At 39.8% G+C, this 15,305-nt stretch overlaps 1 protein-coding gene across 1 annotated transcript in view; it reads left to right on the forward strand.

The window, feature by feature from the left end:
* COL6A1 (collagen type VI alpha 1 chain) overlaps window positions 1–14,640 on the forward strand; it is a 218,504-nt gene extending 203,864 nt beyond the window's left edge. The window contains exons 31-35 of the mRNA XM_033945115.1: window positions 2,394–2,503; window positions 3,075–3,261; window positions 3,859–4,033; window positions 8,885–8,914; window positions 10,894–14,640. Of these exons, the coding sequence (XP_033801006.1) occupies window positions 2,394–2,503; window positions 3,075–3,261; window positions 3,859–4,033; window positions 8,885–8,914; window positions 10,894–11,504 (1,113 nt within the window). The 3' untranslated portion in view covers window positions 11,505–14,640. The remainder of the gene's footprint in view (window positions 1–2,393; window positions 2,504–3,074; window positions 3,262–3,858; window positions 4,034–8,884; window positions 8,915–10,893) is intronic.
* Window positions 14,641–15,305: the final 665 nt, after the last annotated feature.

The raw sequence follows: 15,305 nt of genomic DNA on the forward strand, positions 1-15,305 counted from the left end.
GGTGGGATCCCAAATAAATCATTTCCAGCTAGAATACTTTATTATGAAACAATGCGAGATATAAACTATTTTTTGCCTGTCCAGTAGTTTGTTACTCTTCCATTTGACAGCTATCATAGTTCATGCTACTACTCCACAACAAAATGGAAGAAGTTAAACTATCCCCTTTTCCTTCTAGCACTAGTCCTAGAATCAATAATTTAGGGTCTTCCTGTAATTCATATCAAGTCACCTCCTGGACAAGCTAAATCACTTGCCCCCAGAATCTTATCATCACTGGGTATTCTTACAACATATACATAAAAATCCCAATTAATCCACATCCCTCCAGAACTTGGCATTTGTGTCTTTAAAAATCTTTTGGAGTGTCCAATACGTCCTATATAATATTTTGTAACTCTTCTACAGTCAGGCAAAGGTCGATTGCTTTTTTACTCATCTGTAGACCAGCTCCTACTCCCCATATTCCATTTGTTCCAGAACGTCATTAATCCTTGCTTTTAAATGGCTTTGGATCTTTCCCCTTGTGCCATGGTTAATGTACTGTACAGTGTTGTATGTGTCTGGCAGCAATATTACATTACATTACATTACATTAGTGATTTTTTTCCGCCATTACCTTGCGGTTCAGGGCGGATTACATCCAAACTAAAAACAAGAATTACATTTCAACTTTGAAGTAATAGAATAAACGATGAGATAAAATTTTAAGGGATAATTGTGGGTTTAGAATATAGAAATGATAAGAAGTAATAGCAGTATTTAGCATTCTGTATATTTTGGATAGTAATCCCATTGTTCCCTGGTATTTTAAATATAGGATCTTGAAAAGAATTATGTTCTATTGAAGCGTCCCCTTTGCCCCCCCCCCAAAAAAAAAAAATCACTCTCTCCATCATATAAAGTTAAATTGGTAAATATTGAAAAATTTATCTTCCTGGATTCTATACAAGATATGGAAATATTTCCTATTATTTTGGATGTCACAGGCTTAATTTAAAGGAATTTTCAAGCACACTTGGATAAGTTGTCTATACACGTTGTATCTGATGAACTCCAGAGGGACTCTTTGGCACAATGCAAATACTAAGATGAGTGTTAGCAGTAAATCTGAGAGACAGAATCGCATTCCATATGCCTCGACTTAGAAGTGAGCTTTATTATTGCCATGACATGCACAAAACTAACTCATTTGGAGTCATTTACTCCCAAAATAAAAAAAAATTAAGAAAGCATTTCTTCAGTCAGTGTACAGTTAAGTTGTAGAATTTGTTACTGGAGGATTTGGTGAAGGATAGTAATATAATTGGGTTTATAAAAGGTAAAGGTAAGCTTCTGGAGGATAGCTCTTTTAACAACTATTGGCCAGGTAGGCTTGAGGAATGCAATGTCTTGCTTCTAGAAGTAGGGAGAAAGCATCTTCCCATTAGAATCTTCTGGATACTTTTTCCAGTCAATGCAGATTGGCTATTGTCAGAAATGAGATGTTTGACTTGATAAATTATAGATATGTTTGTATGGCATGTCTTATGCGATCAGTATTCTACCCATGTTAATAAGCAGCTGGTAAGCCACTTCCAGCCGCAGACTGAACCCCAGATATTCAATACTGTGGCATGCATGGCTCCAAGCACTGAATATCTGGATATGTCCACCGACCAGAAGTTAACCAGTCACCGCACAATATACAGACTAGTGCCTGATTGACTGTGCACCTAATACATCTAAAAATGAAGTATCATGGGATGTGCTCAGGTATCCTGTGTAACTCCAACATGTGCACATGCTAACTGTGCGCTTTTTTTTTAAAGAAGGCACGTCATGGACAGAGAGTGGGTGATCCTTTGATATCTACATTATTGCATTCTAATCAAATGGGTGGCTGTAAGCATTCCCATGGTAATTTTTAAAAATGGCCACATGCTAATAGCAACATTAGCACATGGTCATTAGTTGGGAAAAAATAAGTTTGGCCGTGTTACAGCTGCAGTAAAAATGGCATAAAGGCATATTAAGGCCACATTTTGCTGCAGCTTAGTAAAAGGATCCCAAAGTTTGACCAGCTGTTTTGCTGTCCTAAAGTTATGCAGTTATGTAGCTGGTTAATGGACTGAAAATAGCCATCAACTAGTTAAGTTGACGCTCTGCCCCAGGCCCATCCTTAATCTTGCCAGTTAGGGGAGACCGGTTAGTGAACTATTCAGTGGTGCTAATTGGTTAAATGCTGCTGAATATTGGGTACGGTTGGAGTTTATCTGGGCAGGAGCCTCTCTTACCCAGTTAAACTCCTTTGAATAACAACCCATATATAATAGAAAGTGAGCAAGAGATGACATACTAGGAAAAGGTTTAGTGATTTTCAGTATATTTTTATTGAATTAATTATTTTGCAGTTTGATGCTGGAGAGTCCAAGGTGGGAGTTGTCCAGTACAGTCATGGAAATACCCAGGAAACAGTGGCTATGGGCGATCCCAACATTCAGTCTATTGGGCAGCTAAAAGAGTAAGTGTGTGCTGCTGGCACTGAAGCATTAATAGGAGGATGGATGTTCTTATGCACAAGTGAAAAATGTGCCCATTGTCATAGGGCTATTCCACTTACCTTGTTGGTTGTATTCTTTGTTTATTGTACTACTTAATTGCCAATAAACAGTTTGAACAGAAAAAGAAACACTTTCCCCGTTTGTAAGGACTAAGTCCAGTATGGCTATATCCTATGTAGGTTCCATTATCAACTGCTAGACCAGATGTAAGTTCTAAATGTTCAAAGAATCCTAAATGCTATTTGTCTGAATAATAGTCAATAATATTTAGAAACTAATTATGATGGTTTTATTTTGCAGACTGGCTAAGAAACAAATCTCTAATTTAAACTTTATCAAGCACAAATTGTGATGTGAATAATGTGAAGCTTTTTGTCTTCTGGATATGAAAATATGAAAGATGGCTGGTTACTGGGTTGACTGACTCTGTAGCTAGTTGGTGATTGACATGTTATTTGGGTGGTAGATTATGTGTGTGTGTGTGTATGTTTTTAAAGTAAATTTTATTAATATTATTTTTTGGGAATATAGGGCAGTGAAGAATCTGGGCTGGATTGCTGGTGGAACTTGGACTGGGGAAGCTCTACTGTTTACCAAGGACAATCTTCTCAAGCGTTTCACCTCAAATAAAAGAGTAGCCCTGGTTCTCACAGATGGGCGGTCAGACACAGCAAGAGACCCTACTCCTCTCTCTTCACTCTGTGAGATCAATACTCAAGTAAGAGAAATATGCTGCAGATATCTTTTTTTTTTCCAGCAGACTATGAGCTTCATTGAACATAAAACACAGAGATGAGAATTGAGCTTGATACGTACTTAGTACCAGTAGTATTTTGTTAAAAGATCTACCAATGAAGAGCTTTTTCTAAATTATCTGCAAAAGTGAACATACAGTATAGTATATTTATCAGCACATGTAGTTGGAGCATCCATTTTACAAATATACATGTGGGAAAAAATCAATAGATGAAGCTGAGCAACTTCTACATGAAAATAGTCTTTCACACCTTATGTTTGTGTTGACACTTACACGTGCATGTCAGCCATTTTACAAACATGAACCTGCAAATGCCATTAATTACATAGGCCAAAATCTTTTGTTTATTCAATTTGAATGTGTGTGGAGGGGAGGAATAAACAGTGGGAATTTATATATAGATTCCATTTCCATATGTAAATGCCGGCATTTACACATATAAATTGCAAATACGGCTTCTAAAATAACCTCCTGTATCTTTTGATCCTAAGAGATGTCATCAGTATTTCAAGGGATCCTAAGGGATATCTTCAGTATATTTATACTTCTTCCTTTCAGGTACTGTCCCTTGGTGTGGGCGACATCTTCAGCTTACCTCCAAATCCAGAGCAGCTAGATGCCATTGCCTGTGGGGGCACACAATATGAACAGGGTCTTTCTTTGCAGAAGGAAAATTATGCAGAACTTCTGGAAGATTCCTTCTTAGAAAATGTCACCTCTTATATATGCAAAGGTAACTATCATATATTTAGGTGCTACTGAAGAGCTAAAACTAGACAGAAATCCTGGGCTTTTAAAGACATAGAAATTAAAAGGGAGAGAGAGCATTACCATTATCTTCATCATATGTTTTTTCTGACTTGCTATATTACTTTAACAGTGCTTTTAGCTGAATTTACACCAAAAATAAAACCAGTTGGACTAATATTCATCTGGCATAGTCACCGGCTTAAGTTAAATGCCGACACTGATATTTAACTTAATTTATATATTAAACACTGCTATCTACCGGTATATAAGTAGCAGAGTTGAATGTAAGGATTGCCTTATGATTGTGCTAGCACTGCTATTTGTTATAGTTATCAATGTAAGCTATCGTTAAGACATATTATTCTACTAGAGCAGGGGTAGGGAACTCCGGTCCTCGAGGGCCGTAATCCAGTCGGGTTTTCAGGATTTCCCCAATGAATATGCATGAGATCTATTTGCATACACTGCTTTCAATGCATATTCATTGGGGAAATCCATCCTGAAAACCCAACTGGATTATGGCCCTCGAGGACCGGAGTTTCCCACCCCTGTACTAGAGAAATTATATATCTTAACAATAGCTAACATTGATAACTTCTTAGTGGCTAAATATCATCGCTAAATGGATAACAGTTTAGGCTGCTTCCACACTGCCCCTCACAGTGCCTACATTTATATGGATTATATTGGGCCTTTTAGCAGTTTAAATAGTCTAATACATTCATATGATTTTTGAAATCCTATAGATAAAAGAGTTATGTGTTGGCCACTTGACTATCAGTGTATTACTTCCTTTAAATATTGGCCTGAGTGTAAATCAGTTACCTCAGCTTGTACTTTCATATAGTACTGCTATGCTTCAAAACAAAAAAATAACAGAACTGGTTTATCTATGTCAGGGGTGTCAAACTCAATCACATAAGGGGCTGAAATCGAAAACATAGGCTAAATTGTGGGCCAAATTTTTTATTAAGATACTTAGGGGTCCTTTTATTAAGGTACGCTAACTGATTTAGCGTGTGCTAAAATGCGCACCTTAATAAAGACTTTTCCTCTCGCCAATATCCCCCTGGTCACCAAAATAGCAGAAGGAATAGTAAACACCAAACTCACCACATACTTAGAAAAACACAATATCTTACATGACAATCAATCCGGTTTCCGATCAGGCCACAGTACTGAAACAATTTTAGCCTCTCTGCTTGATTACCTTCATCAACTAATCAGCCAAGGCTCAAGCGCTCTTATATTGCAACTCGATCTGAGTAGCGCATTTGACTTGGTTGACCACGCCACTCTACTAAACTGCCTAACATCTATTGGAATCTCAGGTCATGTTCTCAACTGGTTCCACGAATTCCTGACAACAAGAACCTACAAGGTGTTCAAGGACGACACTACCTCTTACAGCTGGGTCAACCCCTGTGGGGTCCCACAAGGCTCCCCCTTGTCCCCCACCCTATTTAACATCTACCTTGCCTCCCTAGGAAACCTCCTGCAGAGTTTGAATCTCAAATTCTTCATCTATGCAGATGACATCACCATAATCATTCCGCTCTCCTACCTTACCTCAGAGCTACTCAACTCGCTATCTCTCACCCTAAATCAGATCGAACTTTGGAGACAGCGTTTAGGCTAAAGCTAAACCCAGAAAAAACTAAATTCTTCTTAGCATCCTCAAACGACAAAATCAAGAAAACTGCGATACATATCAATGGCCTAGACTACTGTATCGAGCAATCCTTAAAAATTCTAGGAGTCACCTTAGACAAACATCACCTTAGAGAAACATACTGACCTAGTGTTTAAAAAATGCATCTCGATACTCTGGAAGCTCCGCACCATTAAAAAATACTTTAACGAAACCTCCTTTAGTCTGCTGGTCCAAGCTTCTATTCTTAGCGTCCTGGACTACTGTAACATCATTTATCTAGGCGCCTTCAAGAAAGTCACCAAAAAGCTGAGATTGGTCCAAAACACCGCCATCCGCCTTATCTTCGGCCTGAAGAAATGGGAACACATATCCCCCTTCTACCACAAGTTGCACTGGTTGCCATTCGAATCCAGGGTCCTATTTAAGTTCTCTTGTATCTGCTACAAAACCGTATGGGGTATATCACCTGACTATCTTTACCCCCACTTCAATCTGTACTATAATAATAAGAGCTCCCGCAGAATAACTATGTTCGCTTTCCCCTCACTGAAAGCATGTCATCTTAAAAGATTCCTTGAACTAACCTTCTCTTTTCAAGCGGCCAAACTAAACTCATGGCTCGCCCAAATTATACTTGACGCCTCTTCATACCTCCACTTTAGAAAAAAGCTCAAAACTCTACTTTTCAATGGACCAAATCCTTAATGCTCCCCTCTTCCGCCTTAACGCTCCCCCTCTCCTCATTAGAAAACAGATCGAATCCCCTTCTCTGCATCAGACTAATTCCTCCTCTTCCCCCCCCCCTCAACATGGCCCACCTTTCTTTACTTTTTCCCCCTCCTCCCCCCCTTCCCAATGATCCCTGTCCCCTCCTCTCATACAATATGCTTGGCTCCCCCTTCTCACAAATTCTATTGAACTCTTTTACGGTAAATACCATATATGCTCTGTATTAGTCCTTCCTTACTTAATTGTCAATGTAAACTAGTTTGACCCTTCGATTGACTTGTTATGTACTTCTTTTTCAACTGCACTGTATGTAACTCATCTATTTGTTGTGAACCGCCTAGAACTCCCTGGGTATGGCGGTATACAAAAATAAATTATTATTATTATTATTTTAGGTCCTAGTTCACACTTGCTAAATAACACCAGCTCTAGCAGGATACACATTTCAAATCTGACATATTGTAATCACAAAATAGAAAATACAATTTTTTTTTAACCTTTTGTTACCTGGTTATTATTCAAATCATGTTGGTCCCAGGCTCTGGTTCAGGGATCTCAAAGTCCCTACTCGAGGGCCACAATCCAGTCGGGTTTTCAGGATTTCCCCAATGAATATGCATTGAAAGCAGTGCATGCACATATATCTCATGCATATTCATTGAGGAAATCCTGAAAACCCAACTGGATCGCGGCCCTCGAGGAGGGACTTTGAGATCCCTGCTCTGGATAACTTGCTTCTCAGGGTCTCTTGCCCAATTGTCGTTTTCTTCTTTTTCCGTGCTAACCATCCATCTTCCATCTCTGTCCTCCCCTTCCGTTTCCCTTCCCTCTCCCAGAAATCTGACATCTTTCCTTTTTTCGTCTCCATCCCCGCAGCTGCAGCGATGGACCTCACCAAACCCAGATCCACCATCTCTCCTTTTCTCAACTACCCTTTTATCCAGCATCTCTCCCTCCTTCCCCACCATCCCAGGATCTACCATCTCTCCCTTTCTCTTCCAAACTACCGTCCTATCCAGTATCTCTATCCTCCCCCTCCACACCATCCCTTGTGTCCAACTTTTCTCCCTTTCTGTTCCTTCCCTCCCTCCATCCCATTGTCCATCATCTCTCTCCCTCTCCTCTGTTTTAGACCCATTATTTCTTCCCCTCCCCCCACCCACCCTCGGTCGGCCATATGCACATCTCTTTGGACCTCTCCTTCCCTCCCTCTATGTATTTCTATACCAGGTCCCGCCCCCCTGCCCTGAATGCTTGCATGTTTTCCTCCTTCTTCCCTGTCTCACCTTCGAGATTTGACCTGCCGTTCCTTCCTTCCCTCCATCCCGGCTTCCCAGTCTCATCTTCTAAGCAGCATCTTCTCAGCAGCCTACTGAGGATCACAGGTCGGCTGTAACAAACCTAGCAGGCTGCCTCGGCCTCCATAGCATGTTCCCTCTGCCATGGTCCTGCCCCTCTTCTGACATATGGGATCGCGGCAGAGGGAATGTGCTGCACCTGCTAGGTTAGCTACAGCCAACCAGCGATTCTCGGCAGGCTGCTTAGAAGATGAGACCGAGAAGCTGGGAGGCAAGGAACGGCGGGCCAAATCTTGGGTCAAATCTCGGTCCAAATTTAATTAGCCTGCGGGCCAAATTTGGTCCACAGGCCTGAGTTTGATACCTCTGATCCATGCCATTTAGCCATGTGAAGCCATGTAAGTGTCAAAGTTGGTGCCTTCTCTTCTTCCCTACTACTGTGCAATATCCTAAATGATAAATACCATATCAGGTACAGTCGCACCCCTCTTCTATGTCTCCACTTATAAAGCAATGCAAGGGCTGATTATCTAAATTGTGTTATGCATAAAGGGAGGAATTCTACAAACAACGCCTTAACTTAGGCGCCAGTAGGGAAATGCTGTTTGAAACTGCAAATAACTGTAAATTTAAAGCGCCTACCAATGCCTAAAGAAAAGGTGCCGGAATCACGCCTCCAGAGGTGCCTACTTGCGCCTAATGCCACTATGGGTGTGGCTAATGCCGGAAATGGTGTTAGGTATCGTAAAGCGCCTATGCAGGCCTGGAAAACTGTGGCCTAAATTTCTGGTGTCTATCTTTCCTGGAGGTGCAATTTTCTATGCAGCGCCATCGTGTGATTGACACGTGATCAGTGGCCGCTTTTTAGGTGGCTGCCGATATCGGCACTGTAAAGAAAATCTGAGCCAAAGTGCCTTTATTTATGTTTTACCTGAATTGTATTGTTATTGTTTTAATAATTATTGTGAACTAATTTATATCTTTGTGGGAAAGGTAGTATGCAAGTTTGACAGATAAATAAATATGTAAAATTAAGAAAAAAGAAATGTTTTAGTTAGTATCATTAAATTATTGTGCTGTGTGTAAATCTAATCAAGCTTCAGTTGTAGCCCGCATTTTACTTCATTACATCATTATTTATGGTTTCTTTTAGAGAAAAAATGTCCAGATTACACCTGTCCAAGTAAGTATCTTGTATCTTACCTTCCTTCATGCAATGAATAATAAAATGATTTCATAATAGAAAGTGTTCAGTTGAGTGAGAAACTAGTATCATATAGCAAAGGAAGGGTTCCCTATATAAGAGGAACTTCTACAAGGGGTATGTAGATATATCTTGAATTTATGATAATGGAGCATTGGTGAGGTAGAGTTGGATTCGGTCCTTCAGCAGGGATTATTGTACTTTACATTATACTTAAGATCACTGCTAAGAGTCCATGCAGATGATCTATTTGTTGATGGTTTTGCTATGCTGGGAATATGTTTTTGCCTTTGCTTTGTTGTATTTTGGGTAAATCATACAATAAATATTAAATAAAAGACGCCAAAAGCATCTCTATGTGTAAATAGCAGCTTTTACATGTATAGATGATTTCATATGCAATTTTAGAAAGCTGCTATTTAAATGTGAAAACGTTGATTTTAAAGGGGATGTAGTTTGGGCAGGTTAATAATCTACACATATATTCATTTTGCAAGGGGAATACATATGCAGACCTAAAAATTTCCATGTCAGTGTTTACACTTGTTCTGAGGGTGTTAGTGTGAAGGGGCAAATGCACAGGCTGATGGACCCCCTTTCGTCCACCATCATCCCCACACCCTCCCCCAACAAAAAAGAGTTCATCCTGAACCACCTGCTCAACTCAGCATCAGCATTAGACTCCTCCCCCCATTCCCACACTCTCAGCTTTCTGTGGCAGTAAGAGTTGTTAAAGAACTCTAATTGGCACAGAAAGCTGCCCTGCTGATGCACAAAAGGATTCTCCGTGGCTGCTATGAATCATCATAGGAGCCACCAAGAATCCTATGCTAATGCATTACATGGAGCTCATTAGTATTCTAATGAGTACTCCATGTAATGCACAGCAGGAAAACCCATTGTTTCCCATGCAAACTTTAATGGCAGGGTCTGAGCTGTCATAGCCTTACTTTCCTATTAGTACCTGAGTACCCACTGATTCCCCCCACCCATGCCTCCATTTGTCCCCCTCTCCTGCCAAGTTCCCACCAACTCGGAACCCCTGACACCCCCCATCCCCAGTACCTTTTTTCCAAGTCAGCAGGAGGGATTCCCACTCCCATCTGCCTGAAGGGTACTCCCCACCTGCCCGGGACCCTTGATACCCTCCACAACCCTGTATCTTTGGTTGAAAATCCAGCAGGAGGGATGCCCATTCCCCTCCTGCCAGCAGACCCGCCTCTTCAAAATGGCAGGCCTTCCCCTTCCCAGTGCATCCTGGCAACAAGCAGGTAAGCCTGCTACCATGAGGGTAGGGATGGGGGTGATGGAGAGGCGGGCTTGCAGTTTTGTGGGGTTGGGGGATGCAGGAGGATACCATGAGGAGCTTTATTGGCTTTTAGGGGGTGGGAGGGGTAGCAGGCATCCCAAAGAGTGGGTGAAAAGAAGGGGGATCTTAGTGTGCTTCCAGGTGGGATGGAAAGGTGCTCAGGAAGAGTTTCACATGCGATGAAGAGGGAGGGAAGACTGCCAGGGAGGGAGGAGGATGGTAGGTTTATTGGAGCCAGACCTAGAGGTTAACCAATCACTGGCCAATATTCAGACTGGTGCCTGGTTCACTTAACAGCATAAAGTTAGATCAGCCTTTTTTCTGTCTAAACTTTAATGTGCTTTGTAAGCCAGTCAGCAGACTGAATATCTCTGCTAATTGACTAGGTAGCCACATCACCCTAACTCCTCCTTGGAACACCCCAAAATTATCCAGTTTCAAAACGGGGGTTAGAGGGAATATTCAGCACACTGGCTGGTTAAGTGCCACTGAGTTTCCACAGTTAGGCTTCGGCATGCAATTTAAAGTGTCAGGAGCCTGTCCTTGACATTTAAATTACTTTGAATATTGATCTCCATGTTTCTATGTTTCCAAGTAGTGCTTCTAAAATAAGCACCATAATCTTCAGCTTTACCATTCTCCTTCACAGTTACTTTCACAAGCCCAGTGGACATCACTATTTTGATGGATAGCTCTACTAGTGTTGGAAGCCGGAACTTTGAGATTACCAAAAAGTTTGCTAAGCGTATGGCAGAGCGCTTCCTGAGTGCAAGTAAACCTGCAGCAGATGATGTGCGCATTGCTATTGTTCAATACAGTGGCAAAACTCAACAAAAAGTGGAAGCACAATTTTTATCCAACTACACAGAAATTAACAAAGCAATCGACAATATGGAGTTCATCAATGATGCTACTGATGTGAATGCTGCCCTTAAGGCTGTTACTAAACTCTATCGCCAGTCCTCACAGGCTGGAAAAAAGAAGAAGGTACTGGTCTTTTCTGATGGTAACTCACAAGGAATCACTGAGAGTATTATTGAGCAGGCTACACAGGAAGCAAAGAAAGCTGGAATAGAGATCTATGTTCTTGCAGTTGGCAACCAGGCCCATGAATCCAATCTACAGGTTTTGGTCACTGGAAAAACCACAGGGTATGATCCTGCTTATGGGGAACGTCATTTCTTTCGGGTGGTTGATTATCCCTCCCTGCTCAGGGGGGTTTTCTATCAAACAGTATCAAGGAAGATCTCACTAGATTGAGCTGAAGGATTTTCAAAAGGTCCCAAATAGCACATTATCAACTTTTCCACTTAAATTCACTCAATGTATACAAATTCCCCCCTCTGCAATTAATTCTTATACATAGCCATCCCATCAATTTTTGTCTTCAGAGATTCTTTTGTTCTCCATACCCATGTCTAGGGCTTCACATTCTCATATAATGTGACTACTGATGCAGCAGATAGATATGTATGTTCTCAATCTTCTTCATCACCAGCAGAACTTGGCCAGTTTCTGCTGGTTGTGCTCTGTCTTAACAGAATTCAGGTATTTGCTGCAATAAAATTAAACTATAACACTCAAATTCCCTGAGAGAGAAATAAACAAACTGGTACATGACTACTCTCTAGTCAAGGTGTTCTCAATTCTTAATGGGTAAGAATGGGAAGCCAGTTCCTAGATATCTTGAAAACTAGAATGTTTTTGAGAATCCCTATTCTAGCTGGACACAGTAAGACAGCTCAGCCTAATTAATTTGTACTGCTAAAAATTGCCCTTCTCTGGCCACCAAAAATATTTGCCACTTTCTATAGTACATGAACTTTCAGCCAGAGTATGGGCAAATAATTAATTATGGAAACAGTATATAGATATAATTTTCACAACTTCAGACCTTGTAGGCAATTATCAAAGGGATATTACAAGAAAAACTACAGGTCTGTGGCTAGAAAATAGCCAGTTCCTTATCTTCCTGCCAGACCAGTCCAGACATGTGGCTTTATGCTCCCCAACCACCAGATATAGAAAGAAAACACCGCTTTCAATTGACATCATCCTTACTGTAATTGGATGGTGCAGCCCTGGGCTAGCCAGTATTCTCTGCCTCCAGCAAAATTAGCTTAGTACAGAAGGATCTCATGCTTAATTTCCAGGTTCTCTCTATGTGCAGTGTCCCTTGTTGTCAGGGTGCTAAACCCAATGGAAATTACTCCTCCCTAGAAACAGTCAGGGAGTTTGTTCAATATTAGGGGTGCCTAAAGCACCTGCAGAATTGGCTCCTGTTCTAAGGGCCATTATGCCTGATTGAATCCTGTGATTGGTTTGTGCATCCCCTAGGTATCATCTCATGGGCATTTCCCTTAGGACAGCAGGTTCAGGTTGGGGTGTTCCTGGTCTCCTGACAGGTATAAGGGCTCTGTAGACTGTTTTAAAATTGGAACCGGAGTGGATTGACATTCCTAGTGCTAAAAGTATCTCCTATAGTGGACATCATGTATTAAAGGAGAGAGATGGACAAACAACACATGGAGATGAGGTACTGAAAGGAGGGGATATACAAGGGAGTGAAATATTGAAATGATTTGGTAAATCATTCCAAACTGGAATAATTAAAATCTATGATTGAGAGAAACCCAAATAATTTTGTATCTATCTAATATCACTGATTCTGGTTCAGACCAGGGTCATTCATTCCATAATAACATTTCCTTTGTCTGTCTCCTCCAAATAATTACAGATTGTTCCTTAACCTGTCTTTCAATCAGTTAGTGTTTCTGTCAGGAATGATGATTGTTGAAATTAAAGTATATGGAAGGCAATATTTTTTAGGCACCTGCTACTGTTTAATAAAGACTACATATATGTTTATGTGCCTTTATAAAATTGCCTCCCCTAAAGCTTCCACACAGAATTACCCCCCCCCCTCTTTTACGAAGCCACATTAGGCTTTTTTATTGCTGGCCACGGTGGTATTAGTTCCGATGCTCATAGGATTTCTATGAGTGTCAGAGATAATACTGCCACAGCCGGCGATAAAAAAGCCTAACATGGCTTTATAAAAGAAGCCCTACGTTTGCTCTGTCAGTGAATTGGTACTTCTATGGAAATTGAGCTCTTACAAAATTGTCCATATGATATTAGAAGTATGTGCATACAGTGAATGCTTTCCCAGCTTTGTGGTTGGGAAGGGATTGACCTAACATGCATACTCTTGAAAATTCATGCATATGTGTAATTTTTTAATGGAAAAAAATAATCTGTGTATCAAATAGCAGGTGTGTACATAGTTTTCCTGGATAGTTTTCAAAGCAAAGGTGTGTTCTTATTTTTGTTTTGAAAATCAAGGAAAGTCTACATATCAAATAGTACACATGTCATTTTTTTCTAATATGGGCAGTTATAAAATTACTCTCATTTTACATGCATTTTAAAGAACACTCTATAAGTGTAAGTAAATTCATTACAGAGGGGAGCAAAAAAACCTCAGGGCATGTGCCTTAGGTACATGAATTTTCAAGAGTATGCACATTTTAAGCTTGTGAGAACAGCAGTTCTGAGCTGTGCCCTGATTCTTTTTGTTCTCCTCTGTGATGAGTTTACTTACATTTATAGTGTTGTTTAAAATGTATGTGAAAACAAATGTTTTTCTGGGTGGTATTGAAATGAGGGTAGAGATATGTTAAGATTCCACTGGTTCCTATTTTTTGGTGAAATTTCAGTTATAAAATTACCCCATGTATATGTTAATTGAATTTCTAAAAAAAAAACAAACCTCATTGCTCTTCATAAGATATGGCATTCCTTCTCTGCAAACCTTGGGATATGTCATTAGTTATCATACTTCCGTACATATTTGGAACCCTACTGATTATATTTTATGCAGTCTCTAGTAATATGTTATACTAAAGGGAGAAATGGTTACAAATATAATAATTCCAATACCACAGCTGTGTTGACTTTAATCTCATAAAATGTCATTAACTTCATGCATCACACACATTTTAAGGAGCTTTATTTTTTAGAATTGATTATTGATTCTGTTGAAAATAATTGCTTCTTTCAGGCTCAGTAATCAGCTAGTGGTTATCGCATGTGCCCTATGGCAATAATGGTGCTATAATTGTCAAAAAAAACTCCACAGGACACATGTTATGGGATTTATTTCTAAAACTTGTACAATTATTTCATTCTTAAAATAATCCCATCCTCATTTGGAGTTAACACAAGGTTTAAGTTACAAAATGAGGAATTTTTCCACAATAATGATATTAGAAAAAAAACATAAATATTTGATTTGAATTGTGTTCATGATCTTTTGACAGATGTATTTTACTTCTGTGTTTTACTGAAATGTGTCTACTTTAATAAATTGTCTAAATAAATGTTTTTCACCATTTTTGACTGAAGGTTGTGGTTGTTGTATTATGTAAGTAATATTTGAAGAAATAAATCAAATTCCTATGGATGTCATCAAGAACATGATACAGACCTGGTCTAGGACTTAATTCACGCAAAATTGAGACATAGAAAATTTTCTGGCAGAAAATTATTCGCCAGTTCTGACAACTAAAATGAATTTTATATCTACAAACTGACTTAGAGATCACAAGGAGCAGTGTGGGTTTGAACTGAGGCTGAAGCTTTAACCACTGTGACACATGATTTCAAGATTCATTTTTGGATACATTCCTAGAAGAACTGGCTTCAGAATAGGACTGAGATTGGGATTGATGTCTCTGGCAGAGAGCAAGAGAAGGAGTAAGAGAATATGGGTGAGTGTAGAAGCATTGGAAGGGTAGCGTCATGGCCAAAATTCATTCAGGTAGAGTGGGGATGGCTGAATGAGGAGAAAGTATTGAAGCTTTAGGGCTGAAAATAACCATAGATGAAGAGCTGAAGAGTTATTAGTTATTGCCATCTTATATACTGGATCTACCTGCTAACATCTGGAGGTTGGGGAAACTGGAAGTGAATAATAAGCACTGATTGGTGATTGGTTAATGTAATAGGACTACAAATCCCTGTAATCTTGTAATTTCTTTTAATAGGCTCTTTCAGAGC

This window comes from Geotrypetes seraphini, chromosome 5, assembly GCF_902459505.1.
Source record: "Geotrypetes seraphini chromosome 5, aGeoSer1.1, whole genome shotgun sequence".
In the NCBI taxonomy this organism is placed as follows: Eukaryota; Metazoa; Chordata; class Amphibia; order Gymnophiona; family Dermophiidae; genus Geotrypetes; species Geotrypetes seraphini.